Below are 19,940 nucleotides of genomic sequence, written 5' to 3' on the forward strand. Positions count from 1 at the left end.
AGGCTTTGTCGACTCCTGGCCTCATGTAACATGGGGAACTGGGTTCCTTTCTCAGTGTCTCAGCGGTTGCATGTCGACGGAGAATGCTGTGGGCATTGGAGTCAGGAATCCCGACCGTGCTCCCCCCGCCCCGCCCCAAACTGCAGCGGGCAGCACGTGGCCCACTGTGTGTGCGCTTTGGGGAGTCTAAAGCCTTACAGCCCACCCCCCATATTCTTCTCAGGTGGTGGAGGGTCAAGGGGGCCTACGGAGGAACACTGGTCCCAGTCTGCTGCCGGCTCTGCCCACAGGTGTGTGTGCCCAGCTCCCTGACGCTGAAGCTGCAAGCCTGAAGCCGCACTGCCCCCAAAGCCCCATCCCTAGCATTTGCGTGTGGGCCAGATGGATTGAAGTCCCAGTGACCCTGCGGGATCACAGCGGGTGGTCTCATCTGTGCCTGGCTACCCGCCTACCTGCCTTCCCCACAGCCCTTTGCCCCCTTACAGGGCTTTCGGTAAAGACGCGGCCACCGTCCGGCATGAGAGGAAAGGCTGGACAGTGTCCCAGTACCGCTGGTCATGTGTTGGCTGCTGCCAGCTGGACAGCATGGAGACCCCATGGCCCAGTGGAGGAAGTCCGACCTGTCCTACAAGGAATTGGGGACGACTGTAGGGATGCATCAGGTCCCATGGAGTAACCTAGCCCTGGCCTTATCTGCCTAGGGGGTGATCGGAGCGCCTTGGGGTCCCAGGCATGGCATGTGTGTCGGTGAGCTTCCTCCTGGATGGCGCTGCCGACACAGGGCTGGCTGGTCAGGGGCCGCATGTGAGGCCCGTTGGGGCCTGGCCTCTAGATCCGATACCGCTTATAGGTGTTGTTGAAAAGACAGAGCACGATACGATCGTCCCTTGGGTGTCGCTGCACCGGGGACCCTGTCGCTGTCCCAGGTTCCCACTACCAGGTCTCCCCGGGAGGTTGCCAGGCTCCTTTTGCAGGGACACGATGGCTTGTGAGGGCCCATGCCCCAGGGTCCGGTGCTCACTGCGGATGGCTTGGGGGCAGTGCGAGAGCTTTTGCTCCCATTCTTAGAGGAGATTGTGGTGGTCTTAAGGGACAAAGATGTGCCTGGGGAAGAGAAGGATGACCAGAGGAAGCATTGGAGGAGGAGGAGGACGAGGACGAGGAGGAGAAGGAGGATGAGGAGGAGTTGGAGGAAGAGGATTGGGAGGCGTTAGAGCAGGAGGAGAAGGAGTGAATGATTGGGTGCAGGAGAGGGAACAAGTGGAGGAGGAGGATGTCCAGGATGAGGAGGAGCACGAGCCAAAGGAGGAGGAGCAGCTGGGGGAGGAAGTTGAGGAGGACGAGAGTAGAGGGAAGAGGATGAGGAGAAAAGGTAGAGCCAGGGTTGGAATGGCGTGAGCAGAAGTGTAGGAGCAGAAGGAGGAAGAGACCGAGGAGGAAGAGGAGGAGCGGGAGGAGCTGGAGGAAGAGGATTGGGAGGGGTTAGAAGAAGAAGTGGAGGAGGAGGAGGGGGAGTGAATGACTGGGTACAGGAGAAGGACAAATGGAAGAGGATGATGTGCAGCACGAGGAAGAGGAGGATCACGAGCCAAAGGAGCAGGGGCAGCTGGAGGAGGGAGTTGAGGAGGACGAGAGCAGAGGGAAGAAGAGGAGGTCAAAAGTCAGAGGTAGGGCAGGAAGGGCAGTAGCAGGAGAGGACCTGGGGAAGGAGGAAGATGCCTAGGAGGAAGAGTTGGAGGAGGAGGTGGAGGATCAGATGGAGGAAGACGACAGGGAGGAGTTACAGGAGGAGGAGGAGGAAGAGTGAATGATGGGGTGCAGGCGAGGGAAGAAGTGGAGGAGGAGTAAGTCCAGGACGAGCAAGAGGAGGAGCACGAGTCAAAGAGCAGGAGCAGCTGGGGGAGGAAATTGAGGAGGACGTGAGCAGAGGGAGAAGAAGAGGAGGAGAAAAGGTAGAGCCAGGGCTGGAAGAGCAGTAGCTGAAGAGGGGGAGCAGAAGGGTGAAGAGGCCGAGGCTCAGACTTCCAATACTATGTTGAATAACAGTGGAGAGGGTGGACATTCCTGTCTCGTTCGTGACTTGAGCTGAGAGCTTTTGCTCACTGAGATGATAGTAACGTCGGGTCGTCCATACATGGCTTTATGATCTCGATGGGTGCTCCTTCCATCCCTGCTCTCTTGAGGGTTTTTACCAGGAAAGGATGCTGTATTTTGTCAAACACTCTGTCTGCATCGATTGAGAGGATCCTGTGGTTCTCGTCCTTTCTTTTATTGATGTGATGAATCCCGTTAATTGTTTCGTGGATGTTGAACCAGCCCTGCATCCCAGGTACAAATCCCACTGGGTCGTGGTGAATAACATTTTAATGTGTTGTTGGATCCGAGTGTCTCATATCTGGTTGAGGAGTTTTGCATCCATGTGCATCAGGGAAATTGGTCTATACTTCTCCTTTTTAGTGGGGTCTCTTTCTGGTTTTGGCATCAAGGTAACGCTGGCTTCATAGAAAGAGTTTGGAAGTTTTCCTTCCATTTCTATTTTGGGAACAGCTGCAAGAGAATAAGTGTTACCTCTTCCTGAAATGTTTGCTGGCACTCCCCTGGAAAGCCATCTGGCCCTGCAGTCTTCTTCCTTCGGCAGGTCTTTGATTAGCAGTTTGATTTCTTTACTGGCTATGGGTCTGTTCAAATTTGGCTCTTCTTCCTCTTTCAGCTTTGGTAGTGTGTATGTTTCTAGGAATTTGTCCATTTCTCCCACATTGCCCATTGTATTGGCAAATAATTGCTCCTAAAGTTCTCTTATTATTATTTTTTTTTATTTTTTAAATTTTTTTTTCAACGTTTATTTATTTTTGGGACAGAGAGAGACAGAGCATGAACAGGGGAGGGGCAGAGAGAGAGGGAGACACAGAATCAGAAACAGGCTCCAGGCTCTGAGCCATCAGCCCAGAGCCTGACGCGGGGCTCGAACTCACGCACCGCGAGATCGTGACCTGGCTGAAGTCGGACGCTTAACCGACTGCGCCACCCAGGCGCCCCAAGTTCTCTTATTATTGTTTGCCTTTCTGCTGTGTTTCTTGTGATCGCTCCTCTTTCATTCTTGAGTTTATTAATTTGGGCCCTTTCCTTTTCCTCTTTCACCAAACTGATGACTGGCTTATCAATTTTGTTAATTCCTTCAAAGAAGCAGCTTCTGGGCTCATTGATCTGTTCTCCTATTTTGGTTTGTTTGTTTGTTTGTTTGTTTGTTTGTTTGTTTGTTTGAGGTTGTGTGTGTTTTTGTTTTGTTTGACTTTTGGTTTCAATAGCATTAATTTCCGCTCTAATCATTGTTAATTCCTGTCTTCTGAATGTTTTCGGTTTCCTATGGTGTTCTTTTTACAGCCTCCTAAGGCGTCAGGTGAGGTTGTGTCTCTGAGATCTTTCTTTCTTCTTTAGGAAGACCTGACTTGCTAGATAGGTCCTCTTATTCCCGACTCTGGTGCGTCCCAGAGGTTTTGGGTTGTGGTGTTATCCCTGACTCGCATATACTTTTTCATTGACTCCCATATACTTTTTATATCCTCTTTAAGGATATAAAGGTGTTATCATTTCCATATACTTTCTAATTGACTTCCATATACTTTTCATGTCCTCTTTAAACCCCTGGTTAGCCCATTCATTCTTTAGTAGGCTGTCCTTCAGTCTCCCAGTATTTGTTACCTTTCCAAATTGTTTCTTGCAGTTGATTTCGAGTCTCGTCGTGTTGTGGTCTGAAAATATGCACGGTGTGACCTCGATCTCTTTGAACTTCCTTAGGGTTGACTTTTTTCCCCAGGATATGATCTGTAGAGGAGAATGTTCCATGAGCACTGGAGAAGAACGTATATTCTGCTGCTTTATTATGACATGTTCTGAAGATATCTGTGAAGCCCATCTTGTCCAGTGTGTCATTCAAAGCCCCCGTTTGCTTGTTGATTTTTTTGTTTAGATGATCTGTCTATTGCAGCGAGGGGGTGTTGAAGTCTCCTCCTATGATGGCATTACTAAGAATGAGGTTCCTTATGTTTGTGATTAATTGATTTGTGTATTTGGTTGCTCTCAAATACGCCACATAAATGTTTTCAATTGCTAGGTCTTCTTGGTGGATAGACCCCTTGATTATGACATCATGCCCTTGTGCATCACTTGACACAGTCTTTACATTAAAGTCTAGATTGTCTCATAGAAGTATGGCTGCTTTGGCTTTGTTTTGCTGACCGTTAGCATGACAGATGATTCTCCATCCTCTTATTTTCACTCTGAAGTTGTGTTTACAACTAAAGTGGGTCTCTTGTAAACAGCATATCGATGGAGCTTGTTCTCTCATCCATTCTGTTCCCCTATGTCTTTTGATTGGAGCATTGAGTCCACTGACATTTAAAGTGAGTACTGAAAGGGGCGCCTGGGTGGCGCAGTCGGTTAAGCGTCCGACTTCAGCCAGGTCACGATCTCGCGGTCCGTGAGTTCGAGCCCCGCGTCGGGCTCTGGGCTGATGGCTCAGAGCCTGGAGCCTGTTTCCGATTCTGTGTCTCCCTCTCTCTCTGCCCCTCCCCCGTTCATGCTCTGTCTCTCTCTGTCCAAAAAATAAATAAACGTTGAAAAAAAAATAAACTGAGTACTGAAATTTATGAATTTATGGCCATTATCTTCTTTGAAGAGGTGGAGAAAAAAAATCTATATATCTTTATATCTATATCTACATCTACATCTATATATCTATATATCTCTATATATCTAATTATATTTCTACCTATAAATATAAATAAATATAAATAAATAAAAATAGAATTATAAGTATACATATACATATACATATACATAGAGAGATGATAGATGATGATAGATAGATAGATAGATAGATAGATAGATAGATAGATAGATAGATAGATAGATAGATAATCATTTCTCCCCTCTGAGTGTCCCCCCTTAAAATTGCATGCAGGTGTGATTCAGTGGTCACAAACTCCTTTAAGTTTTGTTTGTCTGGGAACCTTTTTGTCTCTCCTAAGTTGAATGACAGCCTTGCTGGATAAAGAATTCTTGGCTGCGTAAGTTTCTAATTCAGCACTGTGAACAAATCCTACCCCCCCCCCCTTTCAGGCCTGCCAAGTTTCTCTGGGTAGGTCTGCTGCAAACCTGATCTATCTTCTCTTGTAGTTTAGGGACTTGTTTCCCCTTGCTGCCTTCATGATTCTCTTTGCCTGAGTACTTTGTGAGCTTGAATATGATATGCCTTGCTGCCTTGCTGAGGGTCAGTTTTTGTAGAATCTAATGGGGGTCCTCGGTGCTTCCTGGATTTCAATGGCTGTGTCTTTCCCCAGGTTAGCAAAATTTTCCACTATGATTTGCTCACATAACCCTGCTGCCCCTATTTCTCTCTCTTCCTCTTCGGGACCCCTGTGATTCTGATGTTGTTCCCTCTGCATGAGTCACTGATTTCTCTAATTGTTCAACCGTGCTCTTTTCCTTAATCTCCCTCGATTTTCCTGCTTCCATATTCTCCATCAGTTTGTCCTCCATATCGCTGATTCTCTGTTCTGTCTCCTCCATGCTTGACACCGCTGCATCCATCCGTCATTGCAGCTCAGTTATATCATTTTTAATTTCATTCTGGCCAGTTTTTACTTCATGGTTTCTCTACACAAAGGGACTCTAATCTACATTGGACCGCAGCTAGTGTTCTTATCATCGTGCTTCTAAATGCTGCTTCAGACATCTAAATGCTGCTTCAGACATCTTGCTTGTATCTGTGTTGGTTGAATCCCTGGCTCTCGTTGCTTCATGCTCTTTCTTTCTGGGTGAATTCCTTCCTTTTGTCATTTTGAAGGGAGAAAAGGAACTCATGAGGTAGAAAATTCAAATGAAATATTCAAATTATAAAATGTTAAAAGTAAAGAAATTAAAAACACACACGTAAAAAAGGGAATGAATGATGGTAGATTCTAGGCATGTTTCATCTGGGTGTTGAAAGGGTTTGACACGAGAGAAAAAAAGTGGGAGTGGAGAAAAATTTAGAAAATAACAAATATTACAAAGGGAAATGTTGCGAGAATTTGAAAAATCAAAACACTGAAATAGACTAGAAGGAGAATATGGGAGTAAAACAGAATTTGTGAATATAGACACGAAAGGAAAGAATAATGTAGAAGAATATTAAAGAAAATTGGTAAAATTTCCACCTGCCCAGTCTCCTTCGCCTCTCCGGGCACAGAAGCACCTCCCTTCCTGAGCCTCCTCGCTCTCCAAGTTCACTCCTCCATGCCACGTACCTGTTGAAGTCTGTGGTTCAGGATATGCAGATTGCTGTGCTAATCCTCCCGTCAGTTTCCTGGGTGGGTAGGATGGTTTAGTGTTGGTCTGGCTGTATTTCATGCACACGAGACACTTAAGAAACTTCCATGCTGTCTACCATCTTGGCTCCTCCCCAAAGAGGTGAGATCTGTAGCACCAGTTCTCCGATATGAGCTATCCCACAGGACAGTTGTGGTCGATGACAAAGCGGAAAAGGACATGCACCAAACAGGGAGGCCACCCTGGAGGGGGAGGCAGAGCACTGGCTCCAGACCCGGGAAGGGGAGGAAGGGGCTCAAATGCTGGAGCCACGCCCACTTCCCTTCCTGCTGATTGTTCCTGAACAGCAGCCAACTGTCTGGGTCTGGTCTGGAGATCCTTCTCCCCAAGGACCCACGGTCAAAGAGTTCAGTGCCCTGCCTCTGCCCCACCTCCACCACAGCCACCGCCACAGCCACAGCCCCAGCCACAGCCACAACTACTGCAGTGTCCGAAGGGCCACGGGGCCATGGGCGTGCTTCCCAAATGCTGGTGGGCTCCAGAAGGAGGCAGCAGGCATTTAAACACCTTGGGCCTCGACGCTCCACCTGCTGGGCCTAGTCTGGAGCCTCATGTCTCATGTTCCCACTCCGTGTGCTCTATGGCCCCAGCCTGAGGATGGGCTAGGGCCCCAAAGCGAATGAGTCGTGTTCCGGAAAACGCTGAGACTCCTGAGAATACCGGGCCTCCGTTCTGCTGGAAGAGGGCGTTCGAGAGTCCAGGAATCGTGGCAACACCCGTGTCTCAGTCCCAGACAATTTCACCCATTCATACGCATGCACACGCACACGCACAGGCACTGGCACACACACACACACACACACACACACACACACACACACACTCCCCCTCTGTGGCTATCTCTAGTCATGACTTACTCTCCTTCCTCTGCCTCCTTCCATGTCCCTCTGGTGTCTGTCTGTCTCTGAGTCCCTGTGATCATTTTCTTTAGGGAACGCTTTCTCCCTCCCCCACCTCCATCTCTCTTTCTCTGTCTCTGTCCTGTCCCTGGACAGTATCAGTGCATCTGGGTTTCCGTGTGCTGTGCATGTCCTTATGGACATAGTAGGCTGCTGATGGCACAGGGCTGCAAGGGAACACACAAAGGAACGCGTAAGTAACGGGGTCAGAGCACATCCAGACCTCCTAAGCCGTGACTGCCTCCAGGCAGCCCACACAAGCTGGGTATACATGTGAACTGTGAAAGGTCAGTCCCTTGGCCCTTGCCCTGTAGGTTGCAGCCAGCTGGGAGGTACTGACACCCAAGGGAGTCCCCAGTGTTTAGAGGGTGTGAAGAAAGGGCAGGAGCCGAGGAGGCTGGGAACCTAGTCGTGGCTGCTGTTTCTCCACATGCCAAGTCCCAATGCCATTGGTACTGTAAGGTTGGTATCAGTTGTGGCTCCCTTTCCTTGGCATCTCAATGCCAGCTTCCGTGACCCAATGGAAGTCCTGAATCTGCCCTAGTTTTCAGCCGGGTTTGGGCCCCAGGACAAATGCATGTGTTGTGTGAGGGGGGGAAGCAAGTGTGGGTCGTGGGGAGGCGCTAGCCTCGTGAGTGGGATGTGGCAGAGGGCATGAGTGAGTGCAGAGGTCCAGTAGAGTGTCTGTGAGTGTATTGTGGCTGGCGCCTGTGAGTACTTTTGCCTGAGACCTAGCGTTTGTGCTGGCAGCGCGTGCGTGTGTGTGTCCACGTGCCGCGTGGCCGTGCATCTTTGTGCCTGAGTGAGTGTGTGTAGGCCGTTGGCTAGCGAAGGAGAGAGACTGGGGGCTTTCCTGACTTGGTGGGTAAGGGGGAGGCTCAAGTGCCAAAGTCCAGCGAGTGCAGTCCCTTCGCTCCTGGGATCGACACGGAGCTAGCTGATCACCTTTCGTGACGGGAGGAAAGCCTGGACTTTGCCTGGGCCCGCTCGTCCTGTGTTGCCTTGGCCAGGGGCAAGCTGGGGTTGGGCCTTGCATGGCCCAGTGGAGGAGGACCAAAGTTCCCTGCGAGGAAGTGGGGATTAGTGGAGGGAGGCAGCAGATAGCCTGAGTAAGTCCGGTCCTGCTCCTGGACCGGCCTAGGGGGATCATCGCAAGGCCTTGTGTACCCAGCCAGGGTGTGGGTCTCGGTGAACATCCTCCCGGATGACCCTGCAGAGACAGGCCTGGCTGGTCTAGGGTCCCTTGCGAAGTTGGGGCCCGGCCCCTGGGCCCCAATATTGTGGTAGGTGTTGTTCAAACTGAAAGGCATTGCCTGCTTGTCCCAGGCAGTCCCTGCACCTGGGACCCACACTTGCTCCCACGTTCCTGCCACGGGGTCTTCCAGCGATGCATGGGCGTTTGACCGGCCCCATTTCTCTGGAGGGAGTGAGTTGCATAGGCCAGGTGCACCAGGGTCTGGGCCTGCTTTCCTGTCTTGCCCACCCCCTACATCCTCTGCTGAGGGCAGCTTGAGGGCTCACCACTGGACCTGTTCCTCTCCCTTTCGGGGTAAATGTTTGCCTCTCTGTCTGTCACAGTGGCCACCCCCTCTCAGCCCCCTACCACCTGTTCAGCCTCTCCCCATCCACCTGCGTTTCTATGCATTGCTGTCCCCTGAAGCTGTGGTGTGCTGCCTCGTATATCACAGCCACCCCGGAGCATTTCGGTACCCCCGTACGTCTCCTGACGTGGCCCAGCGAGTCTGGAGGAACCTCTTCTGTGTCACGGAAGCAACATGTTGGCCACAGGGCCCGGCACACCAATTTGGCAATCCTAGAAGCCCCCGCCTGCCTGGCAGCCTCCTGGTCCCATGAAGAGGGAGGGGAGCGCTGCATTCCACCAAAGGGAAAAGGCAGCGCATGAGTGTGGTGCCTGGCCAGGCAATGCATCTCGAGCCTCCAATCCTGCAGTGGCTCTGTGTGGGGTGTGTGTGTGTGTAGCTGCTGCTGTCTGAAGGAGACAGGCAGGGAGTCCACATCACCAGTGCCCTGACAGGGAGGGAGACCACATCATTGCCCTCACTTCACACCCTCTGCAGCTCATTGGTTCCCCAAAGTGGTAATGTGGCTTCGTGTAGACCCTGGGGCGTGTCCCTCACTTGCCTCCCAGAGCTACATCCCCCAGCCCCCTGACACCTTTCGGAGGCCCTTGAAATCATGCTGTCTGTGGCACAGGGGGACAGTGTTTGGAGTCAGCGCCCACGCTCATGGCAGCCTGCCGCCTAAGTGAGTGGTAAAGGAAATGGGACCAGGATGAACAGACATACGGCCAACGAAGGCCTGGGGAGGCTCCCTGTGAGAAGATGGCCAAGCACTGTGGGCGGAAGGGGACCGCTGTCCGTGAGACAGACACAAGCCCCAGGAGTCCCAGGGCCCATGGTCACGGGTCTTTCCTGTGCACTGCCACACACGGGAGGGATGGGCAGCCGATCATGAGGGGGGCGGTGTGTGCTTGCCAGTGTGTCACTTTGCAGGCAACGGGGACAAACGGCAAGAGCAGCGCGCATGCTCCGCAGCCTCCCCTAGTGTGGCGTCCTCCCCACGTCACACACCTCTTGTCACCGACCTACCCTAGCCGGTGCACTGCTAGACTGCTGTCATGACATACATGTCTTCTTGGAGCAAGGATGGACGTAGAGAGTATGCAAAGGAGGCTGAGCAGATGGAAAACCAGGGGGCACAGACAGCAGGCGCACAGCTGCAGTGCGTCTCGCGGACAGCCAAGGTGATCCGCTCAGTGGATTGGTCGGACTCGGGGCACAATGAACAAAGGTGGCGGTGTAAGTGGGAAAAGCGTGGAGGTCCCCCTTTACCCGTGTGTGTAGATAGCCGCGTGCCCAGCGCACCGTGGAATGCAAAGGTCGCTTTCGCGTGGCCAGAAGCCAAACAGGACACCCAGAGGGCACAGAGGGCCGGCTGCAAGTCCCCGGGAGGAGTTGCACTGCGTGGGGCCCAGAGCCTTCCCGCCTAGGCAACAGACGCGCCCCAGTTTCCGGGTGACCTAGGGGGCGGGACCGCCGAAGCCACGCACACCACCCTCCCTATGATTGGTCCTGAAGGCAGTGAAGCAGCCTGGGCGTGGCTTGGAGCTCCCTCAGCCTCAAAGCCGCAGGCGCACCCCTCTCACCACAAAGGCCTCTGAGGCAGCGGCAGCAGAGCGATAGCCACCGCCAAGGCATCCTGGGTACAGCACCGTGCGCATGCGCCCCGTCGACGTTTGGGCTCTGGGAGGAAGGGGGAGCGAGTTGCCAGCCATTGCCCTCCGGGCTCCCCCGACTGGGTCTGGGGAGGGGGGCCGTGCTCTCACCTCCCGCTTCGTCGTCGGTAGGAGCCACCGTTCGTGTCTCGGGCCGGGGCCGCATGTTGCGCGACTCGTGTTTTCGAAACACTGGGGATGCCCGGAGGCCCCATGCCGCCTTCGACCGGGAAGGGGGCGGTCGAGAGACGAGGGCCCATGGGGACACTGGGTCTCCGGCAGGGCCGGAGGTGGCGCAGGCCGAAGGCTTGCAGGCCACCAGCGAACAGCCTGTGCAGCAAGGCCAGGCCCGACCCGAGGGGCAGGTGGGCGGCCCCAGCGAGATATCCGTGCCGCTGGGGCATGACATAGTGGCGGTGGAGGCGCTGTGGGGCCTGGTGGAGCACGAGGTTGAGGTGGCGGCCGCGGAAGAGGACGCGCCTGGGGAAGAGGGGCATGACCAGAGGAAGAAGGGGGAGGAGGACGAGGAGCAGGAGCCGGGGAAGGAGAAGGTCCAGGTTCACGAGGAGGAGGACCTGAAGGACGAGGGGGAGCAGCAGGAACAGAAGAGCAGAAGGAGGAGGAGGAGGAGGAAGCGGGGGAGAGGCAGCAGGAGTAAAAGATTAGAAGGAGGAGGAGAAGCAGAAGCCCAAGCAGAAGGAGGAAGAGCGGAAGGAGGAGGAGTTGGCGGAAATGAAAGGGGAGGAGCAGGAGCACCAGGGTATCCAAGCGGGGGCGGGGGCGGCAGCGGGGGGGGGGGCGGCGGCGGCGGCGGCGGGGACCGGGGCCTGGATGGGGGCGGCGGGGGCGGGGGCGGCGGCGGCGGTGGGGGCGGCGGCGGCGGCAGCAGTGGCAGGGGAAGAGGACCAGGGGGAGGAGCAGGAGGAGGCAGGGAAGGCGTGGGAGCCATTAAAGGGAGAGCAGAATTGCAAACCGAGGAGGAAGAGGAGCAGGAGAAGGGAGCGCTGGAGGAGCAGCAGCAGGGCGAGGAGGAGGTGGAAGGAAAGGAGGACAAGGAGGAGCGGGAGGAGGAGGAACGGAAGCCGCGTGAGCAGGAAGGCCGATGGGTGGAAGAAGCCCTGGAGCTGCAGGTGAAGCAGGATAAGAAGGAGCAGTTCGAGACAGGCCTCCGTCCTTGCCCTTCCCCGCTGGAGGCTCTGGAGGCCCTTCAGATAGAGCTACAGCCCGTGAATAAACAAGCCAGCCGGGAGCACGCTCGACTCAAACTCAGGATGTGGCAGAGGCGGCGGCATCATCTGGAACGGAGAAGTGCCCTCATCCAGGGCATCCGTGGTTTCTGGGCCAAGGCTGTATCCTTCCTGCTGCTGGGGGAGGGTCCAGAGGGGGCTGGGCTTGCACAAGAGGAAGGAAAGGGAGGTGACATTTAGAGGAACCCGGGACAGGGACTGGAGCTAAGCCACGCTCCAGTGGCCGGGAAGGTGCAAACGTGATCCCATCCAGTGGTCCTGGCTCTGCAATGAGTGTGGGAGGAGGGCAGTGCTGGGGTGGTGGAGGCACGTGTGCTGTCCGTGGCACCTGGCACGGAAACAGCGCTGCGAGAGTGGGGAGTGGCGGTGGAGGTCCAGGCCAGGACGGGGAAATGACCGAGGGCTTCTTCCCACGCAAAGCCGCGTGGGGGCACGTGTCTGGGTCCCGCTAAGCCTCCTGCTGCGGGTTAGGCGATGCGAATGCCCTCCGGTCCGGTCGGCGCGAGACCGGATGTGTGCTGTGTGGCTGTGTGGAAGTAAGCGTCCTCAGTGTCCTCATGAGCACACAAGGCTAGGCGTGGATGCGGGCGTCTGGGCGTGCACAGCCTCCTGTGCGTGTGTAGCAGAGCCCTGCGGAATGCGGAGACCCCGTGGGCCTGGATGCAGCCCGTGGGGAGGGCGTGAGGCCCTGGGGGAGGACGCCAGTCCCTGGGGGAGGACGCCAGGATGCTGTCCACACTGGTCCTCTGGGTCGAGCTCTCTCATGCCCAGCACCTGAAGGCTCTTTGACCTGCAGCAGTTTGTGAACCACCCTCAGATGTCAGCCCTGATTAGCAAGCACGATGAAAGCATGCTTCGCCACATGACCAATCTGAAGGTGGGCCTGGGAGTGGGAGGCGGTGTGGGTGGGTGGCTGTGTGGGCAGGGGAGGTGGTGGGGAGAAGTGGTGTGTTCCTTCCTCAGGGGAGGGCGGGTCTCCTGGAACAAGATTTCACATTTCTGCCCCACATTTCTACCACGGCAGGTGGAGGAACACAAGTTTCCCAGGGAATGCCGGAAGATCCTGCTGTTTTTTGGCAAGAACCCCTACTTCCAGAATGAAGTCGTCACGAAGGAGTATGTCCTTGGCCTTGCTGGTAAGTGTCCACTGAATGCATGGGCGGCAGTGGGTGGAGGGTTGAATGTGATTAGTTCTCTGGCGCCTTCTCACATACTCGTCTTCCTGCAGGGTATAGGGCGTCTCATTCCAGTCCCATCCAGTGGTACCCAAGGTACAGACAGGAGGCCTACAGACGCAGGCATGACAACAGCAGCCTCAACTTCTTCAACTGGTTCTCTGACCACAGCGTTGCCGGCTCTAGCAGGATTGCTGAGGTGGGGCCCTGTAACGAGGAAGGGAGGTGATTTTCATGGGTTCCCCCACTGCGTGGGATAGCTACCTGAGGCCTGGCCTGTCTCCCCTACCAGATAATCATAGAGGATCTTTGGCGCAATCCCCTGCCGTATTTCAAGGTGGAGGAGGCCCCAGGAGAGAGCACTGAGAGGGAAAGAGGTGAGCAGCCAAGGGTGTGGGCACTGAAATGTGTGCCGTGGGGCCCATGGCACAATTCTCTTCTGCACGGAGGCACCGAGACTCACAGTGGCACAGGAGGTGACGCCAGGTCAAAAGGGCATCGGCCTGAGACAGGGAGTCTTAAGACGTAACGTGTCAAAGAGGCTTTGCCCCTTTGGGGAGGCTGAAGGTGGGCAGTGGGCTAGACAACAAGAATGAGCAGAGCGGGACATCCCAAGCTGGCTCATCAGATAGCACGGTGACAACTGTCATTCCAGGACCATGAGCCCCACCCTCAGGCCTCCTGCCACCAACTGACATGTTGTCTGGCTTCTGGAGCCACTTGTCAGCTTTGGCACAGCTTATCACACCCTCCCATTCTACCTTCCGTTTGGAAACATTCAAGCAACCTTAAACAGGGCCCAGATGAGACTCTCACCTGTCCTGTGTGTGTGTGTGTGTGTGTGTGTGTGTGTGTGTGTGTGTGTGTGTGTGTGTATCGATGTGGGTGTGGGTGTGTCTGTGTGCCTCTGTCTGTGTGTACCCGTATATCCCAGGGATATGCACGATCTTGAGAAGACTATGAAGGAGCATCGCACTTCACGGACCCCAGTGGAAACCCTTCCGATGCTCACCGATGGTCCACAAGATTCTCCTGCCCGTGAAAGAAGGACAAGGCTGGTGGTGACACGTGGCGCAGGGTTTTGAAGAAAGACATTGGAAGAAGTACATTTGAAGAATATACATTTGAAGAAATATAGAATGGGAGATACACAGCATGAAGTGTTTGTGTGTGTTTTCTGCTCAGGTACGCTCTGGGGCGTGTCCATGTATACATGCGGCTGTCCAGAGGTGTAAGTGTTCTGTGCCTGCACATTGCAGTTCCCAGGAAGGGCGGGACGTAGGACATTGTCCGTAGGGATGGGTCACACATTGGGATTGCGTGTGAGGTCAGTAAGATTGAACCAATGGGGAGTTGAGTGAGGGAGGACAGGGCACAAACCTGAGAGAAAGGCCAGCGCCCAGGTTCATATCTTTCCTGTGAAAATGAGGAAGTTCAAGGAAATGCAGAGGCCAGCACAGGCCAGGGATGTCCAATACTCAGGGTTTGGGGATGTCCATGATGGTGCCCCCAGAATCCCGCATGGTGACATCCTCAGTCATGTTGACTGAACCGCCACACAGGGAGGAATTCCCAGGGTTGAATACCCTCTGGTTTTCAGATGTCTACGAATGCAGACTGTCTCGTGGACAAGGTCAGGATCTCAGGAGCAGCCATACATATTTGAGGGATTGTGAGCAGGCTGTCGGATTGGTGGTGTCCAGGGGAGGGAACCGAGGGACCAGAGGGAGAGTGGGTGGGTAAGACCGATGAAGTTCTGCTTCAGGCAGAGTTGACAGGGAGAACGTACACACTGCAGAGGAAACAGCCCACTACAGTCTCACGCAACTCCAAAATCACAGCCAACTTTCCTGGTTCCACTTCCTGAAGCTGAGCCTCCCACCCACTGCTTCACTTACTCTCACATATTGACACACACACACACACACACACACACACACACACCCACAAGACTCCTGAAGGAGTCCTAGTACGGATGCCCTTGTGTGACCTTTGCTGTTTCTGAAATGACCTCAGGTTACGAATGGGGGGCCCAGATTGCAAGCCAACAGAGGGGAGGGTCGCGGGGAGGTGGAGCTCTTAAAGGCCACGGACACGCCATCCTCTCCCGTGTGCCCTCTGCCCTCTCATCGTCAGCCGTGATGAGTCGGGTGCTGCTCTTCCTCTGAGTCCACAGGCTTAAGCCGTGTGTCCAACACGCCATGTGAGACTTGTGAGAAGACTCCCAAGGGCAAACACCAGCAGGCGCTCAGAGAGGTCGCCTCGTCCCAGGCAGCCTGCGTTCCTTGGCCCGAGTGCCTGGACAAAGGCTGCCTCGGCCACATAGGGAACGATGGACTTGTGCAGCCTTAGCATTCTGTGCAGAGGTCCCGGGCAGGCCTGGGGCTTAGAAAGGACTGGGACGAGCCTCACCTGGGAAGAGGCGAGTGCTGGGGTACTCCTTACACAGCAGATGGCTGCTTGCCAGAGATGTCTGTGCTAGGGATGGGGCAAAGGCTCCACCGTGCTAGCAGGGCAATAGACAGAGTTCAGCCCTGTCCATCGCAGGCTCTTCTCTATCCCCAAGTTGCACGGCCCCCAGCACAGCGTGCCTGAGACTGACATCCCCACACTAATCTTCCCGTCTCCCAAGCTGCCCAAGCCCCCCAGGATCCCCACTGCACAGCTCTGCAGTACAAGAGCCTTCTCTGCAGTGGCTCTATTCCGGAGAAGGCGTTGGCAGTCCCAATGCATGGAGGCTTCTTGCCCCTACCAGTATGCAGACAACATGGTCAGCGGGGTGTCAGCACGCTGTGGAGTTGGGGATCTGTACGCCCAAGCCTTACCTCTTCCAGGGCGGAGGCTGTCGCACTCTCTAGAAGGGAAGGCAGGTCTTTCTCTCGCTGCTGTCTGCACACTGGCTGGAGAAGCACGTCTTCTCAGCTGCTTGATGTGTAAACGTCGGGGTACCCTGGAAAAGCTCCCTGTGCTGGCCCGTGTCTTTGGGTGTGAACATCCAAAGAAAGTATGGCCCATGATTCTGCAGTGGGAACACGGCCTCAGTGGTCACGGGGCGGGGCCCTTTGGGGCATCCTTCTGCACAAGCAGGCCGTTACTTGATAGGTCTTGCCCAGCAGGAACACTTTACGGGACAGGGGAACACAGGGTCCCCCACATGTTCATATCTGCCGCCAATACCTGCTGAGGGGCCAGGGTGACTTTTCCGCCCGGCCTGTCCCAAAGAGAAGGTACGGGCAAGGTGTGGGTGTGGAATGCGCTCACGGCCCCCAGAGCCGAACCCTCAAGTGTGGACACTTGTGTCCAGGGACCGTGGTCAGAGGCCTGGGTGCTCTGTGTCCGACGGATTACAGCCCTCATGCCGCACACCCTGCAGCCCCGGGTGTCCTCCCGTCGCCGCAGCACTCCCTGGGGAGCCCCAGGGTCCAGGAGCTGCTAAACCCCCTGCACAACTCTATGTGCTGCCTAGCGGCCTCTTCCACCACAACACCAGCGTGTGTGGGCTCCAGAGTGCTGTCCCTCGACAGGGGACACCCTCGGCAATTCAGGAGCCTTCTGACTTCCATGTCTCTGAACCACACGTGTCTCTCATTGGCCTGTCGGGATCGTCCTGTTGTTCTCTGTGTCCAGGAAATGTCTTGCCTTGCCTGTGCTCCTCTGTCTCCCTGAGTGAGCCCTGGCGTGTCTGGGTCCTTCCCTGGCTTTGCCTGTGCCAACGCCTCTCTGGTGATGCCTCCTTGCCTGGCCCAAGTGGGCACAGCTGTACCCGTGTAACCGCCTTCGTCTCTGCACACCTGTGTGTTGTGTCAGCTGCGCCTCTGCTGGCCTGTCTTGTCTTTGGTGTATGCTCCTGCGCTTGAGTGGGTTTCCCTCTGAATTCAACCCCTTTCTTCCACTGACAGATCCAATTGCTGTCCTGCTGTCAGGGGGAGGGGCTTCTGCGTGGTCTCTGATATGTTCCCGGAGCCAGAAATCCTTCCGTGCCCGTAGGACCTTCGTCAGAGGATTGGCCATGCACTCACTGCCAGCCAGGTAATGTCCCCGAACGCAGGTGCCTTGCTGTGAGCATTAAGTCGCGCCTCTATTTTCCGTCCTTCTGTTTCCAAACCCTTTGGACCCTCGGGGCTCAAACGTCACTGGCTTGCACGTTGCAGGTGCAGGCGTGAAGTGTGAAAAGCGGTCTAGCAACGTTTTCCCACTTACTCTTTTGCCATGTGGCATGTTCCTGGCTGGGAGAGACTTCCCCCTGCCAGCGTGTGTCTCGTTTCCGTGTGCCTCCTGTGTGTTCTGGTCCCTCATTGGTCCCTTACTTCCTACCTGGGAGTCTGATTCATGTTTGCGGGAACCGTGCAGACACCTTTGACTGCAGGGTACTGAGCTCAGCTTAGTCCACCAGGACTAGTGCGTGACTGAGGTACACAACGGGCAGTCACGGAGGTGCCCGTATCCTTCACGTGCAAGCGCCCCGTCCAGCCCCCTTCACCGGGACATTTCTCAGCAAACCCTCTATGTTTGTGGTGAGAGCACTTAGCTCTGAGAAACCTGACGAGGCGGTGAAGCGTTGCTTACGGCTGCCCTGTGCAAGTGAGATCTCCAGAACTCATGCACATGGCATGACCGCCTCTTCACACCCTAGGCCCGACACCTCCTCATCGCACCCTCCCCTGCTTAACACCACTCCACTCTCTGGTGGACTGCATGCCTTTAACTCCTTTTAGTCTCCTCAGGAGCCCATCAAGCAGGGGTCAGCACCACTGTGTTTCTGTCAGGCGTTGGCCTCTTTCAGGGAGCCCAGTGCTTTCTGCACTGATGCTCAATGCACCCGCTGAAGGGTGAGCCACACTAAGCCCGACGGCAGACCCTTTGGCCCTACGTTTCCCACATATGTGCCCGGTGGCAGAGGTGCACAAGGAGCCCGCCTGCATGCGTCTCCCGGGTCCTCCACAGGGTACAAAGTACCGCCCCAGGGGGCTGAGCCGCATCACATGGGCATAGCTCTGCTTGCACGTGTTAGCCTTTCATATCATACGGGCAGCCCAGACTCAGAAATCCAGCTACCTGCTTACAAGTATCCAGCCCTCGTGCCTGTGCAGACCCTCGGTGTCTGTACAGACATTTGAGTCACGGTCTCGTGACCCGTCAATACAGCTGGACGGTCTGTCCTTACCTTACAGCCTGGGATGCGGTTCTCACTCATTGTCCTCCCCTCGGGTGCGAGTTTCCTCCATCACTGTGGTGGAATGTAACCTTTATCACCATACGTTGGCTTGAAATTACTGGGCGGATCACCTGTCTGCGTCCGGGGATGCGAAGGAGACCTTGGCTCTTTTGCTCACGGTGCACCCTTTCTCTGTGATGAGTCGCTCTGGATGAGAAGCTTGCCAGAGGCGAGGGGCCTCAGAGTGGAGCACATTTCCTGGGCATCTGTGAGAACCTCGTTGGTTCCACTCGGAAAGCATTGACTTTCACGGATGTGCAGCCTCTGCTTTTCCCTGAATTTGCCGAGCTTGGGGACGTGATTTCTTCCCGCACGTGCTGTCCCTAGGTCTCTGCGGTCTCTTTCCGGCAGTCCCGTTTCCTGTCTGCTGCTGGTCAGTACAGGGCCTCCAGCAGCCCTGTGGGGATCGGGTCCTTGCTTTCCTCCCTGCGGTGGCCTCTTCCCCACCCAGAATGGCCTCACTGCAGCTTCCTTCTAGTTCAGGGATCGTTTCAGACTGCCCTTAAGGTCCAGGTGGGAACGGTGCCGTTTGTGCTGAGGGCTGACCACTGTACAGCATTCGTCTCTGTGGAAATTGCACAGGTGAACTTCACCAGGTGAATGTGCACACTGCAGTTGCCCTGTCGTCAGAGTCAGCCCACCTGTCTCCGCCTCGCCTGCCCCTGCTCTCCTTCCTCCTACCCTCCCCTTGCCTCCCCCTCCCTTGTCTTCTTCCTGTCCCTCCCTCCCACTTTCCTTCCAGCTCTCTTTGTCTTCGTCTCCCTCCTCTCCCTCACTAATGCCTCCCCCTGTCTCCGCCTGTCTTCCTTGTAATAGGTGCCCCTCTGTCTCTTCTTGTCTTGCTCCTCCTCCCTGTCTCTCCCGCCAGTCTCCCTGTGACTCTCCCTCTCCAGGCCGGTCTTCCCCCCCACTCGTCCTTCCTTCATCTGCTTGCATGTGTGTCTCTCTCTCTCCCTCTATATCTCTGTCTCCCTGCGTGTCTGTTTCTCGCTGTCTCTCTCAGTGGACATTCTGTGTCTGGGTGCACGCTTCTTCAGAATTCTCGTTGGCACCTGGGAAGCGTGGAGGGAACTCGTCTGCTTTCGTGTGTACTAGTGACAGCAGGCACGGGGCTTTCTCAGAGACAGACACAGACAAGTTTGTAATTCTCGGTGAGGGGCCCCTAAGCGCCCTGCTTGGAGTCGTCCTCCTTTTAGTGGAAGGTTAGATTTCCGGACCGGAGGAAACTGCTAAATCCTACTACCCCATCTCCCTGGTGCTCTGTACGGAGATCAGCAGGGCACCAGTGGCAGATGGGGCTCTGGGGGTTGTTGTTTGCTCTGAATTGCAGTGCAGTGAATTCTGCTGAGCTGCTTTCTTGCAAGGACACGGCCGTGGGGTATGTCTAGGGTGGGTGTCACTGGTTCTGGGTGGGCGCCCACCTTACCGCCGCCCTCAGCCTGATGGCCAAGGAGGAGAAACCGTGCGGACGGGCATGTGGCGCCGGTAGGCGCGACACCTAAGGACTTCTCCAGGCCTTGCCCCAGCTTCATGAAACAGGGGCAAGGGGACGGAGCAGACAGTGGCTCACGCTGCGGACGTTCCTGTGCTGAGTGCTCTGGTGCCCGTAGTGAGGCCTCTGGGGAAAGGGTGTACAAGCGAACACAGACTGTGTGACACCGGGGACCTCGCGAGTCAGGCCTGGAAGGTGACAGCGCTGAAGAGGACATGCGGCAAAACGGGGTCCACGCTGGCGGCTGGGCCCTTGCTCCAGAGCCCGGACCGGCCGCTGGCGTGCGCTAGCCGGCGGCCAACACCCTG

The 19,940-nt window shown here is 55.3% G+C and overlaps 1 protein-coding gene across 1 annotated transcript; it reads left to right on the forward strand.

The window, feature by feature from the left end:
- The first annotated feature begins 1,543 nt into the window (after nt 1–1,543).
- On the forward strand, nt 1,544–13,970 carry LOC124525788 (testis-specific Y-encoded protein 2-like). Its single transcript, XM_047098371.1, has 9 exons — nt 1,544–1,667; nt 9,483–9,533; nt 10,636–10,958; nt 11,406–11,852; nt 12,550–12,627; nt 12,775–12,886; nt 12,979–13,124; nt 13,218–13,302; nt 13,860–13,970. Exons 1-9 carry the CDS (start codon nt 1,544–1,546, stop codon nt 13,886–13,888), a joined length of 1,395 nt encoding a protein of 464 aa, XP_046954327.1. The 3' UTR covers nt 13,889–13,970.
- The last annotated feature ends 5,970 nt before the right edge of the window (nt 13,971–19,940 follow it).

Source organism: Lynx rufus, unplaced genomic scaffold (genome assembly GCF_022079265.1).
Source record: "Lynx rufus isolate CCGP_SWC_20201006 ecotype Redwood Valley unplaced genomic scaffold, mLynRuf1.p SCAF_48, whole genome shotgun sequence".
Classification (NCBI taxonomy): domain Eukaryota; kingdom Metazoa; phylum Chordata; class Mammalia; order Carnivora; family Felidae; genus Lynx; species Lynx rufus.

Excerpts from the sequence above, each read along its gene's own strand:
- LOC124525788 (XM_047098371.1), top strand. The coding sequence starts at position 1,544 with ATGGAAGAGGATGATGTGCAGCACGAGGAAGAGGAGGATCACGAGCCA. Across the intron at positions 11,853-12,549 it reads GTGGTTTCTGGGCCAAGGCT|TTTGTGAACCACCCTCAGAT; the intron begins GTATCCTTCCTG and ends GACCTGCAGCAG. Across the intron at positions 12,887-12,978 it reads GTATGTCCTTGGCCTTGCTG|GGTATAGGGCGTCTCATTCC; the intron begins GTAAGTGTCCAC and ends GTCTTCCTGCAG.